We start from the raw sequence: 21,517 nt of genomic DNA on the forward strand, positions 1-21,517 counted from the left end.
AATTATGCCTGAAGCGGGTATGCACCACACCTAATAGGTGATCAAGAACAAGATTTTGAAGTTGGTTGGTGCATTGGACGACTCATCAATCGTTACACTATTCGCAATGTACGTGTGACGGCTAGTTGTTCAATGCTGTTCTAAAACGTTTTGTTACTCATAATCGATTCTTTTCCCGACATCGAGCCTACCTAGGGCAAGTTTACCAACAAGTCTCAAGCACCGGAGAAGCTCAGTGGTAGAATACTGGGCTGGCACCCGGGTTAGAGTCCCACTGTCTCATTGGTATTTGGTTTTTTATGCTAATTTCGCACGATGTGGTTACGGGCGGTGGCGGCGGCAGACAACTACGGAGCAGCGCGAAACCTGAGTTGTGATCTCATAACAGCTTTTGCTGTAAAAGAAGGCTGAAAAATCCCCGAGGGCATAGCCTGAGGGCCTCCAAAAAAAGGCATGTTGTTAGCCCTCAGAAAGGTGTTTGCAAGCCACGTCATGACTCATGACTCATACAACGTTGTAGGTCTGGCCTGGTCTGGCAACAAATACTTTTTCAGCCGAGTCGAGCTTTAGCCGTTGCCATTGTAGAACCGCAACTACAGTATATTCTAGGCACTATACCGCAACTACTTCTAGTTACTGTAGCGCAACCAGCGTAGGTGTGCAGTAAATGAGTGCATGTAGATCCAAACGCTGTTATAGCTGTTGTGGCAGTGTTTTTTATTTGGAGTGCGTTGGTTGCATGAAAAGATTACAAGCAGAAAAGTGTCATAAAACGTTTTGGTCCGCATAACTGAAACTACGATGGAGACTGAAGGCTGGACGTTTGGTGGTGGTTTACGATATCACTAGTATGCGGGCCCTAAATGAAAATTGGGTATATGAGGGAGTCGGAATTCAGAAATTGTTCATGCAAACTACATAGCACAAAGGGGTGTTAAATATCGTAGCGCCAGTAGCCGTCACCCAACTCGCAACAGGATGCTACTACGAATCCGTAAGTAGTCCTGTTTTTCATTTGGACGGAGTAGTCCTCATTTCATTTGGATAGTTTGGAACGTGAAGCGATGCCTGGCTCGAAACCAAAATATTAAAATAAGCGTCGCTTCTGCGGCACTGAGCTCGCGTGCTCTGGTAATGAAAAGAGAAACCAGACAAGCGCCGCCAAAGCCGTAGCATTGGCCATTGCGCATGGATGGTGAAAAGGGTGACGTTTTTGTTGGTTTTTTAAATAAGAGCGAGGCTTCTTATGGTCGCACTCCACTGTCGCCGCCGTTCCCTGCGCCGGGCGAGTGCGCCGAGCTAAACAAGGTGCTGTTCCGCGCAGCAGGTGCGCAGGCGCGGCGGCAGATGGCTCGCGCGCGCCGCTCACTCACTCGCTCCGAGCGCAGCAGACGCTCTCCCCACCCGCTCCCTTCCCTACCGCCTTCACGAAAGCCGGCAGCGAGATCAAGCGTATCACCGTTTGTGTCCCATTTCCGGGGGAGCTTGTCTCATCAGTTGTATTCATAAGAAAACAATAGCCAGCTTTTTTTTTTCCTCGCCTGGTAGAGCGCGTTTTTCAGTACTGCACAGTCAACATTTGTTGATTCATCTTTTTGATTATGACACCTTCACTTATGTTACTGTCGCAGTGTGGCACAAACTTTTTGAATGTTACTAAACCATGTTGAAATGATGACACATGCAGAAAGAACTTGTGAAAAATTAAACAATATAAAGTACATTGAACAGGCATGGCATAAAAAGGATTTTGTCTGTATTATGGAACTGGCGGTGGCAAAACTTTTTTTTTTTTGTAGTCTCGGTCCCATGAATAAGTTTTTGTTCAGGGAATGTCATTCAAATAATTCTAAATGCACCTGCTATCTCGTTTGGCTGTTGCTTCAGTGTCCAATAACACTGCACATCCCATCCACTTCGTGATTTTTGTGCAGTTTCAATGATGTTTATTCTAGAAATATTAAGCAATCAGCTGTCGACAATATTCATTGCTTTTATGCCTAATAATTGAAAAATTGTATTGTAGGAAAGTTAGCCTGTGTAGCAATAGATGTTAGGAATACACTTTGTCTTCCATTGTGCCTGCTCAATAATACTGCATATTTGTCAACCAAACGGCAACCGTTATTCAACATCCTTTTGTGTAATTGAATGTTCATGACTTGTCATGAATCATTGACCTATTGTTTCATTGGCCTATTTGTTATTGCCTGTAATGTGTTAGATTCCTACTGCTCATACTATTTCATCATATGCAAACCATTGAAGGGTGAAGTGCTTGCCGTAAACGAATATTTTTGGAACCATATACAGCAGGTGTGCTCACTGTGCATATGATCTCGCCACATTTCTGTATATGAATAATTCCGTGCTGGTCCTCAGAAAAAAAAAGAAACAAACTATTACTGCCACAAGTTAAAAGACAATGAATAAATGTTCATGTGCTTTGCCCATGAAACAGCTAGTTAAAGCTGGTAAGCACATATTACAAAAGGTTGCACCTTCACTGCATGAAACAGCAACTAGAGTTATAGTGAAATGGCAGGCAAAAATATTTAGATGAACAGTCCTACAGCAGCAGCTTAATATTGAGCTTAGTTGTGTGTTTTAGGTTATTAGGCATACACATTTCGACATCTGGCTTCAGGAGACAGTTCCATAAAATATGCAGTGCTGAAGCATTTGTCATATGCACCAAAATGCTACCCAAGATTTTATGCATTGAATGCTGTGGAAGCAAATAAGCATCACTAAGACACAACTTAGTTTTAATAACACTGCTAGCTCATGATTGGAATGCAATCCAATGCTGCATCTCTGCTTGTCACTACCTGTAGACTTGACAATTTCGCTTGTATTCACTGTAATTTGTTCTCCCTTTCTCCTCCTAGGTGCATGTTGCCAATCATCAAAGGAAGTTACTATTGGATGGAGAACATTGTTTTGCAAACCTTTGTTGTCAACATTTTTATATTGAATACAGGATGTTACTTTTTCATAATGGCTAGATCTTATTATCTTACGTTTTGCAACCAATAATCTCAGTAGATCCTTGAAAAATTGAATTGCTGCACAAACTTGAAGAAAAAAAACACAAGGGAGACAGGAAAGAGTGCAGACTACCAACTGTTTATTGTCGTTTTTTGAAGCCAATATATACGCATGCTACGCTGCGCTTCCACGATGCGCACAAAACCAAAGACGCCGCAAACAAAGCCGACCCAAAACAAATCAAATCAAAATTGACTGCCACCACAATGACAAAAGTGAAAAATGGCAAAATACAAAAGTGATACCCACCACAATCTAAACTGCGTAATCCCAAGATGTGCGCTCATCTTTTTATATTTATCTTTTATTATTTATTGCACCAAGCGTCAACGAAGGCATGACGAAATGAAAACGTACTCTAGAGATTTTTGTGTAAAAACCCTAAAAATAGTGCTTAGCACCAAATAAAACAATACATTAACATTTTTATATTCACTCCAAGCAGCCCTAATTGAGAAACCTGAAGAAGCAGTACGCCGAGAGAGCAAAAAAACTATACTAACATAAAACCTTACAAAACATTACGTAGCATCACATGGGAAAAAACAAGAACACTAATGAACAAAACAAAAGAAGAGAAATGGAAGAGAACACAATGCAAGGCGTTAGCCACAACATTACACATGACTATGTAGGAAGACCATTTCCCTGTCCTAAAGTGAAATTGAAGGCATGCTTATGCACTTGTCATTATATTGCCTGATAAAGTACGCTTCGGTAATCTCCCTTTCGGTCTTTTCACGTGCCTTAGCCATGACTGACGCATTCTCAAACCGGGGGGTGCAACTGCATTTCCTACAATGGAAATCTAAATCACCACCATTTTTTTTCTTTTATGGCCAGACTGTGCTAACGCAAGCGTTCGTTGAGGCAACGCCCCGTCTGCCCTATGTACACCCTCCCATACGACAAAGGGATCAGATATACAACAGCAAATACACACCTAATGAACACGTTCGCATGCTTTTTTGTGCATTTTGCCTTCTTCTGTTTAGTCGTTAACGAACAGATCTGACCTAACTTTGTAGGTGCTGAAAACAGTACATCCACACCATACCTATTAGCCATCTTTTTTACATTATAGGAAACACTATGTCAGTAAGGCATAACATGAATAGGCCTCCTCTCCCTTTGTTCGACGCTTGGACCCCCGCCCTTGCATTAATGTTTTGTAAGGTTTTATGTTAGTATAGTTTTTGACCCTCTCGGCGTACTGCTTCTTCGGGTTTCTCAATTAGGGCTGCTTGGAGTGAATATAAAAATGTTAATGTATTGTTTTATTTGGTGCTAAGCGCTATTTTTAGGGTTTTTAAACAAACATCTCAAGAGTTTGTTTTTATTTTTTCATGCCTTCGTTGACGCTTGGTGCAATAAATAATAAAACATAAATAAAAAAAAGATGAGCGCACATCTTGGGATTACGCAGTTTAGATTGTGGTGAGTATCACTTTTGTATTTTGCCATTTTTCACTTTTGTCATTGTGGTGGCAGTCAATTTTGATTTGATTTTTTTAGGGTTGGCTTTGTTTGCAGTGTCTTTGGTTTTGTGCGCATCGTGGAAGCGCAGCGTAGCATGCGTATATATTGGCTTCAAAAAACGACAATAAACAGTTGGTAGTCTGCGCTCTTTCCTGTCTCCCTTGTGTTTTTTTCTTCAAGTTTGTGCAGCAATTCAATTTTTCAAGTATGAACCAACTAGTCTGCAAAAAAGTATTGCCTCAGTAGATCGCTTTGACAACTACTTAATTAAGCTTGTGTGAATATTTGAATGCTTAGAATATTCGAAAGATTAATGTAGCATTCAAGTTTGCTTCAAATAGAATTTAAAATATTGAAATTTTTGAATTATTCGAAAGAAACGATTAAATACATATTAACCCGCATGTGTCATCTTGTAAAGGTGGTTTCACTGCAGTAGAGTGGTGCTAAAATGTGAAAACATATTTAGGAAAAATTTGCATTGCTGCAAAGCCCCACTTCTAAGTTAAATGAGGATATTGCCCTCTCATCGATTCATTTTTAAGTTTAAATCTAACTTAATAATTTTTTTATTATATTTAATTTAAGCAAATTTTAAAATTAACATATTTTACAGGCTATTGCTTGCATTCTAGCAAAAGTCGAATTCTGCCACTATTCTATTTGCACAGGCCTTGTCTCAATTTTTTGAAAATATTGTGCAGGTTTATTAGGTCATGACAAATATACCCCTTTTTCTTTATAATATGTGATATACATGCTATTTGAACTTGATTCGAAATTATTTGATCAAGATCACTGTAGGCACCCCACGGTGGACCAGAGGGCTCGACGAAGCTTTTTGGGCCGCCTCAGCATTGTTGGCACCGACCGCCAGGGATACCAAGAAAATGAAACTCTTGCTGAACACATTGAGATGCGGAAGTGTCAATGCCTTTTTTGGCGCGTCTTAAAAAAGGCTTCCTGGGAGCTTACATAATCAGCCATGGCCCCCCTGCTCACAACCAAAAAAAGAAAATAATATGCACGTGCAAGTTCGTTTTGCTGCGTCTACTCGCTAGGCTGTGTGTTTTGGTGCTATCATCAGATCTCGTAAACTGCATTGCCGGGTGCCTATTCACTTCAAACCTGAAATTCAGTATTTGCGCAAGCCTAAACATAATTCCATATTTCTATGGCATGCTGATGTTTTTGTTTTTTTAAGCAGCTAGTATATAATCATTCTATACTTTAGAGCAGGGATTATCAAGCATGTTGGTGCCAGGAAACCCCCTACCGCCTCCCCAGCATGATTTTTAATTTTTATTTGCAATAAAAGTAAAAGCTCTGAGATGTGCTTATTGACGCTCGGGCATGAATAATGGAGGTTTTCTAGATCGATCGCACCTCGGGATGGCCATCTAAGTGAGATGAGTGGGCAAGTGTGGAACCAGGGAAATTTATCAGTGGCTCGCGGAACCTCGATGAGGGGCCGACGGAACCCTTAGGCTCTGCAGGACCCTATTTTAAAACCCCTGCTTTAGAGCCCCGAGAGGTAAAATTGTTATTCGCTTCATGCATGGCTGTACTTACTCTCCCAGACCTCCGTGGGTTGTATTTGTATTTGTTCACTTCTGTCTACATTTTGGCAGTCAGTGTTTTCAGTCCAGTGATGTTTGCATTAACTTGTGCATGTATAACACATGTTCATTAACTTAATTACTGTATTTCTGGTCACACTTGAAAAACAAGGACAAAGTACACAGTGAGGCACACATAAACCACAAGGTGGCTCTCAAAGGAAAATGTTGATTCTTAACTCGATGGTGCGATACTATATGTCACTTGGTTCAAGTTGTCATGCATAAGTGTAGAAGGATGCTCAAATAACTTTATGTGCTAGAGTGCTTTCGTTTGTGCTTGGTATGCACCTCACTGTGTCTCTGTCTTTCAAGTGCAACCAAAAATATATCACTGTATTCTTTGTTGACCTTTTTCCAACGTTCTACACTCTTACTTGTAAGATTTCAACATGGCTTCTCAGGTTGTTGCACTACAAACAAGTTATTTCATCCTATTTAAAGGGACCCTCACCAAGCTCCATAACAAATTCTTGTTAGACGCTGTCATTTGTTGTGTGTTCGAAGAAGAAAATTATGCAACCAGAATTTTACCAATCGGTTCATTACGAGCTGAGAAAACGAGTATTTTGAAGCGGTCCGAAACCTTGATGAAAAGAGGCAAGCTAGAAACCTTTGCCGCTTATAAATATGACTTAATGGAGATGCATTGTTATCAGACCAAATGGCCACCATCACTTAGAAACCCAGTTGTCATTGTTTAGCTAGCAACAAATCCAAACCAATCAAAATACTGCATTTCTTCTACTAGCAACACACATGGGCCTGGTGATCTCGCTTGTAGTTCTCTTCTCTGTTAATAATACCTTTCCCTCTTTCTCTTCCTAGGTTCGAGAAATTGAACATCTAGGGAGTCAGAGGTCACTTTTTGGATACAAAAGATGATGCTGTTAATCCCTGTTGTCTACATTTTTGTATACTTTTGAAGTCGTTTTATTTAAATGCTTGTAGTTTGTCTTGCATATTTTCAAACTATCCAGTTTGTGGATTGCTCTGTTCATAACTGATATGTCACCTTTTTCTCTAATCCTCACACACTTCTCGATTCAAGGTTTTGTTATATTTGTTCCTTGGATTTATACAACTGCCTCAAGGGGAAACATGTTTCTAAAGAATTGTTTGATTCTTCTAGAAATATTTAAATTCCTTATTTTTTTTCTGTTATGTTTCATGACTCAGATGTATTTGATGCGATTTATGATAGACATCCCCTTGCTGCTTTCACCATTAGTGCTCAACGAATACCAAGTGCTGCTTGTCTTTTTTATCTGTTTCATGTCCAGAGTAGCATACATTCCGGTATATCTTTTCTAGAATTATGCTTATATGTATAATGAGATATTGAAAATATTAAAGTGTGACTGCACCCTGGTGGAGGACAAGATCATATGCCAAATTTATTTTCTTGATAGTAGTCTGGGTCTGTTTTATCAACCTTATCCCACCGCCAATGCATGCAGAGATATCAAGTGAATATTATATGTGAGCCACTGTCCCTTTTTTTTTTTTATTAGATGCCAAGCAGCTCTTTGACTAGCCCGTGTAATGCTGTCCCTCCACACCGCTCCCCTCCCGCATGCTCGCCGCATGTCAGCTCTCTCTCGCTTCGCCCTCTCTACCGCTATACCACCGCTCACAACACTCGAGTCTACTCAGGTGGGCATCACCTCATTCGCACCACCTCTCTCCATTTGTCGGCAAGAAGAAACCGTGAGCTGGCGGGTGGGCCCGCTCAAGAATCGCCCGGCGCCGACAATGTGGACAGTGCGCCACTGCTTGCCTTGCGATCGCGGTGACGGGCGGGACGCTGTTGAGGACATGCTTCCTGCTAGTGTGCGCTTACCTTTCGGAGCTGTTGCTGGCATTGCGAGGGTTAGTGAAGCTGGTCGCGTTCACGAATGGAGGCGCGAGCCAAGGAAGCTGAACGCAAGCGTTGGCAGTGGACGACCAGCGATACCGACAAAGTGCAAGTCAAGAACACCAATCGCATTCGAGAATACAGACTGCGCGGGTAACATCTACGAAATGCAAGCCAAGAAAGCCAAGCATAAGCATCTTCAACGCGTCCCGCCTCCCGTGTCCTTGCGTTTCAAACAAACTTTTACTCTAGTAAGCAGTACATCGAGTTTCGCTTCAAACTGGTCTTTCAGCACCTGCGTCGATGCCCGTTTCAACCAAGTCAAACCAACGTACGTCGTGCGCACCGCTGTTGCTTCGCATCCTATCAGAGTTTCCTTTGGGGAGATTCTGCTGTTGAAACTTTTTCAATCAGTGAGTGTCAATAACAATAATTTCATTTATTTTGCATATGATAATCACAGCTGCATTTCAGCTGAAGTGGAATGCAAAGGCACTTGTGTACTTCACTTTATGTTCAGCAAGGAAATATAGGTGGTTTCAAATAGTTATTCTGTCATCACAGCGTTATTCGTATATGCAGGAAATGGTTGCTCAGTGCAACTTGAGAATCTGATTTCATTTTCCTTTTAAATTAAAACAAGCACTTGACTGATCTGTCTTCTTTTCATTGTGCAGCGATCAAGCGTTGCAGCAGTCCTGCAGCAACACAAGATGAGACGTCCCACCAAGGAAGCATCCACTGCTGTAAATTTTGCGACTACAAGACGACGCGTTTGTGGCACATGAAAACGCACATCATGGTTCATACAGGGGAGCGACCTCATAAATGTCACCTGTGCCCCCAAAGCTTCGCAAATGGAGACAGTCTGAAGAAGCACCTGCGAACCCACACTGGTGAACGGCCATATAAGTGCCTCCTATGCTCCAGCAGCTTCTCACAGAGGAGCACGTTGACGAAACACTACCTGCGAATCCACTCGGTTGAGCGGCCACATGAATGCCACCTCTGCCCCGAGACGTTCGCTAAGAGAAACACGTTGACGGCACACCTGCGCACTCACTCAGGTAAGCGGCCGTATGAGTGCTGTGTATGCCACAAGACCTTCACTCAGAGGTCCACGCTGAATGGCCACATGCGCATCCATACGGGTGAGCGGCCATATCAATGCCCTGTGTGCCTCAAGAGCTTTTCACAAAAGTCCACCCTGAAGGACCACAGTCACATTCATACGGGTGAGCGGCCGTATCAATGTCCTTCGTGCAATGAGACGTTTGTGCAGCGGGTCCACCTCAGAAGACACCTTGATCAGCATGCATGTGAGTGATGATATCAGTGAAAGTTGTGCTATTCAAGTTCTCTGTGAAGCCACGCTCGACTGGATGTTCCATAGAATTGTGGCAAAGCTGAGTTGTCGAACTACATAAAAGTTGTGAATCCAGTTGCGAGACTGCGGCTTCATAACTACGAACTGTGCATTATTAGGCATGCGGCAAAATGTCCCATTATTATTATTATTATTATTATTATTATTAACACTATCATAAAAAAACATGCTCATTGTGCATGCAATGGCTGCATGCGCTATGAGCATGTTTTTTGCCTTGACAACACAGATGGCAAAAGTATATCGACGGCAATGATCCGTGTACATACAGTTTGCATTAATGTCATTGTGGTCACCATCTCAGGGCCCCAAGCTTGTTTCGAAGCCAGGTGGGCTCAAATGGTGACGTTGGATTGGTGCCGGTGCCCCTCGCATTCCTTTATGTTCCCCCTCAGCACGCCTAGCGAATACAAGAAAATGGGGAGATCACAAAAGAATGCGAGGACCGAGCGACTTTGTGTCCTCCTCTGCAGTGCCACTCTCTAATAAGATACAAAGTCATGGTTTCTGCCATTTTAAGGCACCCAGTGCAGAGAACCTGTCTGTAATGTCACGTGAAAACTATGTATACGTTTGCTACCAGGTGTACATGATGTGGTATAGTTGGGTTCTGATTATGAAATGTACATATGTGTTCTTCATGCTTTCTGGAATTCTAAGGATTTTGGGAGAGTAAGTCTTATTTAAATGACTGTTATACGGACAGTGCAAGCAAACGCTCGACATTAGTGCAGTAGTTCATACAAAGTCCATGTGTGAATTAATGCTGTCACATCCACAGGGGTGGAACAGCTAGACCGTTGTGCCCCAAACATGTTTACCTGTGCCATACTGTGCCGAACCATCCCTATTGCTCCAAACTTGTTTATCAGCACCGTGCTATGCCACAGCACCTGAATTTAGCTGCAAGGTGCGAAAGCCATCAAGCCCCTTGCCCAAAAATGTGGCTGAAACAGTGTGTTTTCAGTTTATTCGAAACTGTTATGGTTTCGATTTCTTCGAGGCCGTGTTAGCTCGAGCAGCAGCTGTGAACTTCTATTCTGCGTGTTTGCGACCGCTAGCGCGCTATTAGTCGGCAGCCATCAGCGCAAATTGTTCATGGACGCTTCAACATGCTGTGCTCTTACTACGAAGGGACTGCAGACATAGCATCTCTTCCTGGCGTGGCCATATTCTCTTATATCAGCGTTTTGCAGAGTTACCATACATGAGATCGAAAAAAGTTAGCTGCCAGCCTTACTTGGTATAATATTACAATTTGTTGCTATCGCATTGATTACTTTGCCGTTGCAGTAAAACAGTGATTTTTATATAACTTTATGGCAGTGTTCAGAAAAGAAATAGCTTAATCACAAGAGCGAAGCAATGAATGCGATAGCAAATTATTTCGGATTCCATTTCACGTAACTCTACAAAACACTCGTGTAAGACGGCACGACTACTTTAGGGTGAGCAGCACTTTTCACACAGTTTCCTTGCAATGAAAGTGCAGCGCGTAGAAGTGAACACGTGCCGCCAGCTGATGGCTGCCAAGCTAACTTGCTCACCAGCCATCGCCACCGCATCATTAGAAGCAAAATTCACAGTTTTGGCGCGAGCGACACCATCTCCAGCTACCCCCCCTCAACTCTTGTGGCTTTTCATACTCATTCAACCGGGCATTGTGTTTTCTCTTTGCTTTGACGGCAGGCCTCCCAAGTGGGGTGATATGCTCTCTTATTGACAGAGAAGGGCTGGCTCGGGCTTGTTTGAGCACTGCTTCAGCCGCATTCGTCGCCCCACTAGTGTGCTTTCACCCACGGATAGAACAAACTATGTGTTGAGGTATGTTGTCAATTTGAACTTTGTACAGGACATGACGGCAGCGGCAACGACAAAACCGTTAAGATTGATTGCTATCGCAATAAGCTCATTTCACAACTTAGTGTTAGAAAAATGTAACATTACACAAATATTGATTTACAGGTGATCTGTAGCTGGGGCTACATCTGCTCTGAACGTTCTCTATGACTGCTATAAACTCTCTCAAAAATGATTTTTATGGCTACTCCAAGTCTGCTCCAAATAGTCTTTCTGGAAGCTCCAAGCGTGCTACAAAAGGCACTTTTCCCTGCTTTCAGAACTGCTCCCAAACTTAAGTAGCCTGTTCCATCCCTGCCTCCCACACATGGTATGTTGAAGGATCTTAAAGAAAACCGTGAATTGAGCAAAAATAAATATGCGGGAAAAAGATAGAGAGAGGGAAATAGAAAGCATTGCCATGTACGGCTAAATCAAAACAATGAGCAATGCCATGTAGAATAGGGAAGAAAAAAGGCAAGCTCACGCACATCAAGCTGGTTGCAGGTTGTGGCGGAGTTGTACATTGTACTATGATCGTTTCTCTGCACACGGAAAACCTCCGGAATATGTGGTGCACTCATATAACTTTTTAAGTACCGGTAGAGGTCCTAAAGGGTGAATTACGCAATACTGATACCACGCGTGCTGTCAAACATGGCAGTGGTATGTGTTTGCTGGCTTTGTGTTGTTTTTTATGAAAGACAGCGTTTAAATTTATTGAGTTATGTATGTGCTTCCTTGTGAATATCATGGTCATCAACTTAATTTATAGTGTGCAAACCCTCTTTTATAAAATGTATAGTGCTAATAAACCTTACTTTGTAAACATCTCTTTAGTTCATTCTTATTATCATCATTGCTTTGCCTTTTGAGTGGTAGTGTGACACACCAATTGGTCGAAAGGAAAATTTGGAGGCTCGTTCATTTGTTTATTTTTTTTGTTTGACACAGATTTAATGAAATCCAGAAAGTGATGAAGCCAAGAAAGGTGCCGCAATCGTGACATATATGTGGAGAAAACAAAGTGGATGAAAAGACAACTTGCCGCTGGCAGGGACCATACCTGCAAGCTTCGGATAACATGATCTGCCAGTTGGAACTGCGGTGGCAGTCGTCCCCTCGCCCACTTTATAAAGCATTCATGCATGATGGTTGTACCTGATGAACTTTGCATGTCTTTTCAGATGTTCAAATAAGGTAGAAGTTCAGAGGAAGATGGAAGACTAAGTGAGGAGAAATCCTTAGACCAAGGGGTGAATCTGGAGGTAACGTTTCGGCAAGTCCTCTCCAAGGCAATTACTGCCTTGCAAAGTCAAGAAAGCTTTTCAGGTTATTCTGTAACAACTCTTTTTTTTTTTCAAACGATATAAATCCTTTTGTTTTAACGGAGATGATGGCTAAGCATAATCTGCTTATTTTTTAGATGATGTAAATATTTATTAAAATTTCTGTGACAGCCATGCTCCTGTATTTTTTGCACAAGACCTCTATATTGCTGCAGAAATACTTCATCACAGCTGAAGTGAAACTGTTGCTACTAATCAATAAAAACTCATTCATTATGTTTAAACGTGAAGGACTTGAGGGCAGTTGTTTACATTAGAAAGTTGAAGTGCATGACAATTGAGGGCATACCTATATTTTAGAAATCACTGTAATTGTACGTAATTTGAAATATTAATAAATGAATTTTAAGGGCAATATCTCTGCATGCCTGGTGTGCAGAAAATGCAGCCTTTTTGTTACATCAATGTAGGACTAGGCTTGATAAGAAAGTGATGAAATTTGAATCAAGGGGCACTGAAACGGCACATGGTTAGAGAAATCGTCGCTAAACATTCTGAAATGTACAAGTGCATGCCTTATTCTCTATGTGCAACATGTAGTGCTTATCTGTTTTGCTTAAAGGGGCCCTGCAACACTTCCTGAACATGGTAAGAAAACGCTACTGATCGGTAGTTGAGACTCCCGAGAACACAAATATTATAGCGCAGCACAAGGCCTGCAATTCGCAATTAATTCCATAGCCAACTAAAAATCTCTGTCTTCTTTTGACAAATGATGCTACAAGCTCAAAAATTACTTATCACATACATTCTACTGGCCATTGGCCAATTCAAGCGTGGTGTGCTCGGTCTTTACTGGGGCCACTGTGCATGGCTGCAACTTGTCTACATGTGCGCTTGCGATCGCACTACACAGCCACGCATTCAAAGAGAAAAAGTTCTCAAGGTCACGAGGTGTGCATGACATATTTTCTTTCCCCACGCCATTCTTCCCTGCTTAGCTTCCAGCACATTTGTCGGGACGAGAGAATACAATATGAGCGTGCACAAATCTTTGTAATTCTGCTTGTACTTAACAGATTCCAAAAATTTTTGTGGCATTGAATTTGTGAGGCAATAAGCTCCTTCAGTAGATCAATTCAATGGTTACTCGAAAAAGTATTTCATGGCCCCTTCAGACTATTAACAGGAGCGAAAAAACTATTTTGCCTGTCTGCAAAAAAAAAAGTGCCTCAGTGGCTTTCCATGATTTTTATACTTGATAGTCTACTGATTTTATACTTGATACTGCAGTTTTGAGCACAGCTGATAAGAAACAGAAGTACCAAACACTACACGTGAAGGTAAGGCGATCCGATGGTGCTAATGAGATCACTTGCCGTTTTTCGTGAAACGATACAGCCATGCCACGCCTTCATTAAAAATTTCTTTACTTCCTCGTCGTGGGCATTTCTGGTGTGATGTAGCAGAGTAGCCTGCTTTGTGTGCACTGGTTGTGATCAGTTTTGATGTGTCGTCCTTAAAATTTGATGCTGTACATTTCGAACTACAAGCAAGTCTAGCAATTTTGAAGAAATAGGTATGTCATAAATTGTCATATTTATTACTATTGCTTGCACCTGTTAATTGGTGCTTTCATTAGTATTATTTGGTAAATGTTAAGAAATGTTTTTTTTAATTTTAAATTTCTATTTTTGTTGCCTGCCTGTGCATGCTGTATATACAAACTCTCAGGAGGTCTTTTTTTTTATTGCCTATTATTTTTTAGCATTGATTTTTCTCTTGCAGAAAAGCACTCCCTTGCAGTCATTATTCTGTAATCACTTGTCACAGTCATTTCTGTGTCTGTTTTTGCCACTTAATAAATCACTGTAATTAACTATTTTTGATCATTGTCCTTATTTCAATGTTTGCACTAGACATATATAACTTATTAGCATTCTCATATGCTTGATGTTGTAAAGGAAGCTGATTAGTGGCCCTGATGTGCTGATTTGTTGGACGAAAAAGATGAGGGACAAAAGATTTGTGCAGTACATGTGTGCACTTCTTTTGTTCCTCGTCCTTTTTTTGTGAGCGCTGCAGAGTCCCAAGCATGTAAAAATGCATGTTCTTTCATCTCGCGAAATATTGTGCTAACGGCTGCCTTGTCTAGCATTTGCTTAACGTTTTGGTAATTAATGTGATTGACCATGTTAGTGTGATCAGGTGTTGCATTGAGAGCACATCACACTACCACACTTTTTATATCTAAGGGTGTCCGTGTGGATGACATTTGGCACTAAGCCCATGATATTTTCTTCTTTGCATGATTACGAGGCTGTTGTAGAACAGTGAATGCCGTAGGAGTGTGCAGTTTTTTTTTTTTCCGAATAGAACATTATAAGGTCGGTATGATCAATGTCGGCTAGGCAGAGGCTTTGTGACCCCTAGTGTGTTTCCAACGACTAGACCATATTCATAAAGTCAGAACTCCAGCATGTAAAAATTATGCACTCGTGAATTCATTCATATTACGTACATCAAAAGAGTAGAATAGCCTTCCCACACGAATGGCTGAAATTAGACTTAATTGTTCATGTATGTTATACCAGTGTCATAACTTTTTTTTTTGCTGTATTTAGTGTACCCAGTATTACTGTCATTTTACATTATGTATGGAGGCATTTCACTTTTTACTGCTTTCCTTTTAATTTTTTTCTTTGTTAACATCTTCAATTGTTAGTGTGTAACCTTATTGGCTCACTTATTGTGTTATATGTGTTAATGCATTTTATGCAAATTTATTGTATAAATGAAAATAACCACTTATTTTGTAAATATAGACACTCCCCTTTAGAGTGTCTATTGACCCCAAGGGTATATAAATAAATAAACAAAGAAATAGTCTAAGGCCACATCACTCTGACACTCTTGTGACTGAACCTCATTTCCTTTGAAGCTTACAAGTTCACTCACATGTGGCCATCGTGATGAGCAAGCACAACTATTCGTATAAAAAAAGCAACGCTTACAGGGTAAACATGGTCAAGTGTTCGTTTTATGAATGCTCCAAGTATATCGTCCTATTCGTACTACCAAACCTATGTGAACGTTGCTGAGCAAACTCTCAAGGAACCTATCACAGCCAGGCCTAAAAACCTTTTCTTTCACGTATGTTCTGGCTTCGAAATTACTCCATTTCTCGAGCTAAAATGGGCAAGATTTCAACCTAAGAGTATTACAACAGTTGCTCACTTGTGTGTTTACTGCAATTTAGAAAAGAGTTCTGGCTTTTATTCACTATTACAGCACAAACCCTTTTGAAGGATCTCTTGGCATTCATAGGGTTTCTCAACAAGTATGCTATGAAGAAAGGTTTAGATAATGTTCACCACACAGAATGCCTTCAGAGAAAAGCTTATCTTACATGTCAAAGTACTGCCATGTTCATGAGGCTGCATCAAATACTAATAATGGGAACTCATTAGTGAAGGACCGAGTGGATCTTGAATTGTTAAATTCATCTTCTGTCGCTATTTCAACATCTAGAATACTTTCACTCAACCAGACAAATCTTTGGTGAAAATACTTTGATACTTAAGGTATCCTTTCAAGTTCTGTTCCCTGAATTGCGGCAATATGACAAAATGTTGCTGCAGTGCCCAGTATGGAATGTAGTAACTACTTGATATGGCCAGTGCATGCAAAATACCCTTTTAGTTTGCACTTCATGACGTCCTAAAGGCAGGGTTGAACACTTCCATGCATTGACAAGTACCAGAAACGATGGTGACCTCTGGCAGTGCTTTCTTCAAGGCAAACGCATGCAGACAACGCAACTCCCACATTTTCCCAGCACATTCTGAGCTTTCACTTTTGTCCAAAATTTTGTTTTATCGCTGTCGCCTGCGCTAGATAGCTTTGCTGATCACCCACCTTAACAGAGTGGAATGTCTGCTTAACTTTTGTCCCTATAAGCCATGTGTTTTAAAGCAATGTAGTTGATAGTGATTCATGGCAGTTCACAGCAGTGTGACTAAATGGCAAAAGTAAAAAAATTCAAATACCAGCTTTGTTGCACTTCACTGTCCAGAGAAACATGAAGTATTGTATATATGAGACCTCTGTTATGAATGAGGTCAGTACCAGTGCACTCTGCTGGGATGTGCGCAGCCTGCAAGTGCTCAGTATATTGGCGATACCGCAGACCGGAGCGTGTGGGACTTGGACAACCCCATGCTTGACGTGCTTATGTTTTAATGGATTAAAGACACACTAAAAGCAAATATTAAGTCAATGTTGATTGCTTAAATAGTGGTCCAGGAACCTTATAGTGCTACTTTTGTGCCAAGAAAGTGCTTATTTTGAAATGAAATGGCGTTTTAATGGTCCGCATAGTGATAGCACACTCAAATTACCCACCTAAGTGGAAACCTTTACGTCACTGTAGCTGTGCTCAACATTGCCTGGTTTTACCGCGTGCCTGCCGACACTAGAAGACAGAACGAAAGCAGTGGGAGCCACAGCAGCAACAATGGCCAGTGAACAATTTCCTGCCATGGCCTCTGAGATGGCAGGCTTGCTTGGTTCACCTGGGCCCTGCTATATGGCACGACCTGTCCAGTTTAACCAGGCGAAAATTGAACTTCTGGATCACTGGCCCCATTCCCCATAGTAACGTCTGGCAATTCTTTTTTTCCATGAATCAAACAGAAATAAACAAGCAACATTTTATTACGTCTCTTGATGCATGGAAGGTTCTTCATTTAGTGCAGATAGTTTAATTAGTAGTGATTAATTGTAGGTGGCAAGTCTGATGTCATCGGGATAATTTTGCGAATTTACTACTTCTGGCACATGTGTTCTCGTGTATTTACATGAATTTCTTAGTAAGTAGGGCACTGCTTTTGATATTGTTATTTTTTAGATGTCATGCGTTGAGCTTTCACTCTAACTTCAATGCTTACTTGGCTTTAGTGTCCCTTTAACGGAGCCCAAATGAAAGTTAATCTTGATAATTGAGTTCATTTGTTTAATTTGGGCCTCTAAGGAACCTAAGCAGCAGTGTACTTAACTGGTCTGGTTGACGTATTATGAAAGGGTATAACATAGTGCCTTGGTCAGAGTGAAGTGGAGACAACCAACATTGCCTGTAATCCTCACTTTGGCTTGTCCAAAATGCTGCTTTCTTCCGTTTTGGAACCTCGGTAGATAGAGCTGACCACTTCAGCTTCATGTCGACAGCAGTATTACTAAATTTGCTGCAGTACGTTCCAACGAGGTTCTTTGTTCCATCATGTATGCTTTTAAACATTGAAGCGATGACTGAATGGCACGGACCTTTACACGTTCTATGAGCGGCTTAAAGAAAAAAAAGAAAGCAAAAAAAAAGAATATTCGTTAACCATGGGGCAGTTTTATTTTTTTTTCGCAATGTAGTTTCTGAATTGGATCTGTTGTTGAAAATGTGTGTGAGCATGTTCTGACAGCAAAAACCACGTTTTCAGAGTTTGTCAGCATGAGTACTTCTGGGCCTGCAGATAAGCCTGTGAGTGTCAGCAGAACATCAAATCTCTGTAACTGTTATTCCTAACATTTTCATTGTCTGATTTCTATACTTACAATGCCCAAATTTGAATATTTCAATTGTGTATGCACGTACACATCACATAAGGTTCATTTTAAAATGGCCTATTGCTGCAGCTAAAATAGCTACTTCTTCAGCAGCAAACACACAAGTGGAAAAAGATTCCATGTGGAGCTGTTTTTAAAATGTTTATTTCATGCTGGCTAATCCAGTAACCCAGTGCCGCTAACAGCAGGGCCAAAATTATTGTTGGTTCTTCTATGCTTTCTGGAAATGAGCAGCTTCACAATTTCGCATATAATAATTTGGACGTAGATTAAATCCATCAAGTTTAATTCTTCCATTAGATTCTAGTGCTCCCTCGTTCTGGTATAAAAGATTGTTAGTTTAATTGTGCCAGTTATTATTAAAATTTTTACTCTGCTTAACTTTAATGTGCTGATGTGAGTGAAGCCTTCCATGAAAAGCGCATTAATATCCATTTTTAAATTAAAAAAAATACAGCTTTTCTGAAGTGTGCATGCTAAAGTTATCAACAAGATTTTGCATGTATGAAGTAGCAGAGTGCGTCGGAGTGATAATAGCTTAAACTCGGAATAGGTTGACAAACAATGCTAAAGCAGCAAATGATTGTTGGAAACCTGCGGTGTGTTTCGAAACACAATCTGTTTTCTGAAGATAGCTCTATAAATGGCGCAAACTAGAATATGCACAGAAATATCACCCGAGATTTGTTCAGTAAATGTTCTGAAAATAAACGACCACCATAAAAATGAAACCAGGCTGTGGGACATAGCTAGCTTAAAAAAATCTAATCCAACCCAATCCTAAGTTTGTTTAGTGGTAGCAATGCTTGTAGCCCTGGTGATTTTGCTAGTGGATCTGTTTGCTGTAACTTCTCTTTTTCTTTTCATGTGCCTGCCACAAAACATCACTGGACACTGAGGTCACTCTTGGATGGCAAGCATTCTATTGGGAACACCTTCTTATATAGATGTTTTTATTGTGATGCTGCTTGTTTTTACTGGCTGGGTCTTGCAGTTATCTTGAATCTTTGCAACTAGTATTCTGGTTGGATTGCTCTGTGCTCAATATAATGTCGTTATTTTTTTATGATGATGCATTTATTTTCTCAAGGTTCTGGTATATTCACTTCTGAAAGCCTCTGTGTTATTGTTCTGTTGTTTGAGTGCATCTGGAGAGCAGAGTTGATTGCACGTCAAAGTTCAAATGCTATAATTGTTGTTTTTGTACAAATGTCTAAAAGAAAAGCACATTGCTAAAAATCTGCTTTGATTCTACTAGGCATTTTTAGAATCTTGCTATTTTATTACATTTCTTCACTTGCATTTTATGCCATTTATAATAGGCATCCCCTTTTCTGTTCGAGCATTAGTGCTAAATAAATAGCAAGTTTTGCTTGTGTTGGTCTACTTTGTCATGTTTGGAGCAGTATACATTGTCGTATGCCCTGCCGCGGTAGTCTAGTCGCTAAGGTACTCAGCTGCTGACCAGCAAGTCGCGGTATCGAATCCCGGCTGCAGCTGCTGCATTTTCGATGGAGGCGAAAATGCCGTAGGCCCGTGGGCTCACATTTGGGTGCTAGTTAGAGAACCCCAGGTGGTCGAACTTTCCGGAACCCTCCACTACGGCCCCTCTCATAATCATATGGTGGTTTTGGGACATTAAACTACACATATCAATATCAATAAATCAAATCATACATTGTGGTATATTATAATTTTTAGAACAATTGTTTATATGTATAATGAGATATAAAAAAATAGTAATGTACTGTTGCAAAAAGTAGAGCATGAGACATGTGGAATATGTTTTCCTAGTCACAATATAGATATATTCCATTAAGTTTGCTCATTAGCAATCACATGTGTTTATGAGAAGCAAATTTAGAAGGGGAAAACTCTGTTCTTAATTAAAAATTGCTGCCCAGACTATTTTGATATGGTCTTGTCAGCCGGCATTCCTTCCATTTAAGTTCTTTATTATTTTGTGTTCATAGCTGTAGTGGCTTCATTTAGATGAGAGTGAGCTTCAAAAAAACTTGAACTTAAGTGTGCATTAAACAATCATAGTTTGGTTTAAATTTGTACTGATTCTCCTAGCTCAGCATTGTTAGATTGTATAGTTGCTATGCGAAACCCCAAATTATAGGTGTTTTTTTTTTTAAGATGAAAAGCAGCGTTTGACTAATCAATCTTGTTTACAATGTCCAGGATTGAGGCCTTACAGCGGTCCTGCAACCACACATGGTGGGAAACCACGACGTCTACACCGCTGCAACTTCTGCGACTATAAGACGTACCGCTCGGACCTCATGAAAAGACACGTTAGGATTCATACAGGGGAGCGACCACACAAATGTCACCTATGCCCGCAAAGCTTCACGCAAAGCTATCATCTGACGAAGCACCTGTTCACACACAAAGGCGAGCGGCCATATCAGTGCCTTAAGTGTTCCCAGAGATTAGCGCAGAAAACCCAGCTCAGAAGACACCTCCATCGGTATGAATGCAAGTGATAATATTGCCAAAGTTCTTCGAAAGCGCTAGTCGAAATCAGGAAAAAAAGAAATGCACAGAATGAATTAATGATTATTATTGTCCCCTGGGCGCCTAGTCGAGTCACTCTTCCCGCTAGCCTGGCAGAAGCCGCGCTCACACCGACGCCGCCGGCAAGGACGCCAGCTCTACAAGATCTTGGCGCGGAGCGTCAAAATAAGGCATCTATACTCGTCAATAGTTCATCGCCTACTTGCCGCTCGAACGCCAGTCTTTCCATTGTCTAGCAGTTTTGGTTTAGATGAGGATGACGACAAGTCTACATGCTTCAACAACAAGCCTTGACAAGGAAGCCCACATTTTTAAAAGCACTGCAAGACAACACGTAGACGCTGCTCAGCACCGTCTAGTCACTAGAGTGTACTAGAATATCCTAGGCGCGAGCGTGCAGTAAGTGGATGGATGAATGCTATGGACATTCCCTTTGCTTTGGGGCAGTGATTTGAACGCCACTGCGTTTGTATTAAAAAAAATTATATTGTATTGTAAAGACATTGTATTAAGTTTGTTTAATGCTTAGTGTACTTTAATTAAAGTGAAAAAAGAAGACAATAAATTGACAGGCCAGTTCTATCCGTGCCTTGCAGCGGACCAACGTTAAGTGGCCCACTATTTATATTTGTCTTTTTTCCCCACTTTTCCGCCGCCAACACTGATCATCCTTTAGTTATTTCTATGTCAGATGTGTTCATCTTTCCATTGTTGTGCCTAAAATACAAAATTTCATGTAAGCTTGTGCCCAAACATACACCTGAGTATATCCCTCCACATTGAGTCGAAATGTGCTCTGTAGCTTCCTCAGCTTTCCCACGGCGTGTACATTTTCCTGCTTTACTGAATCTCGTTA

General features: G+C 40.9%; 1 protein-coding gene across 1 annotated transcript; it reads left to right on the top strand.

Moving 5' to 3' along the window:
• The first annotated feature begins 336 nt into the window (after positions 1-336).
• Positions 337-21,286, top strand: LOC119170713 (uncharacterized). Its single transcript, XM_037421948.2, has 3 exons — positions 337-994; positions 8,685-9,326; positions 12,188-21,286. The coding sequence occupies exons 1-3, from the start codon at positions 979-981 to the stop codon at positions 12,208-12,210; spliced, it is 681 nt and encodes a 226-aa protein (XP_037277845.1). The 5' UTR covers positions 337-978; the 3' UTR covers positions 12,211-21,286.
• The last annotated feature ends 231 nt before the right edge of the window (positions 21,287-21,517 follow it).

Source organism: Rhipicephalus microplus, chromosome 2 (genome assembly GCF_043290135.1).
Source record: "Rhipicephalus microplus isolate Deutch F79 chromosome 2, USDA_Rmic, whole genome shotgun sequence".
Classification (NCBI taxonomy): Eukaryota; Metazoa; Arthropoda; class Arachnida; order Ixodida; family Ixodidae; genus Rhipicephalus; species Rhipicephalus microplus.

Bases quoted from the DNA above. Each gene is read 5' to 3' on its own strand.
- LOC119170713 (XM_037421948.2), top strand. The intron at 9,327-12,187 runs GTGAGTGATGAT...TGTTTGACACAG, and splicing joins ACACCTTGATCAGCATGCAT to ATTTAATGAAATCCAGAAAG.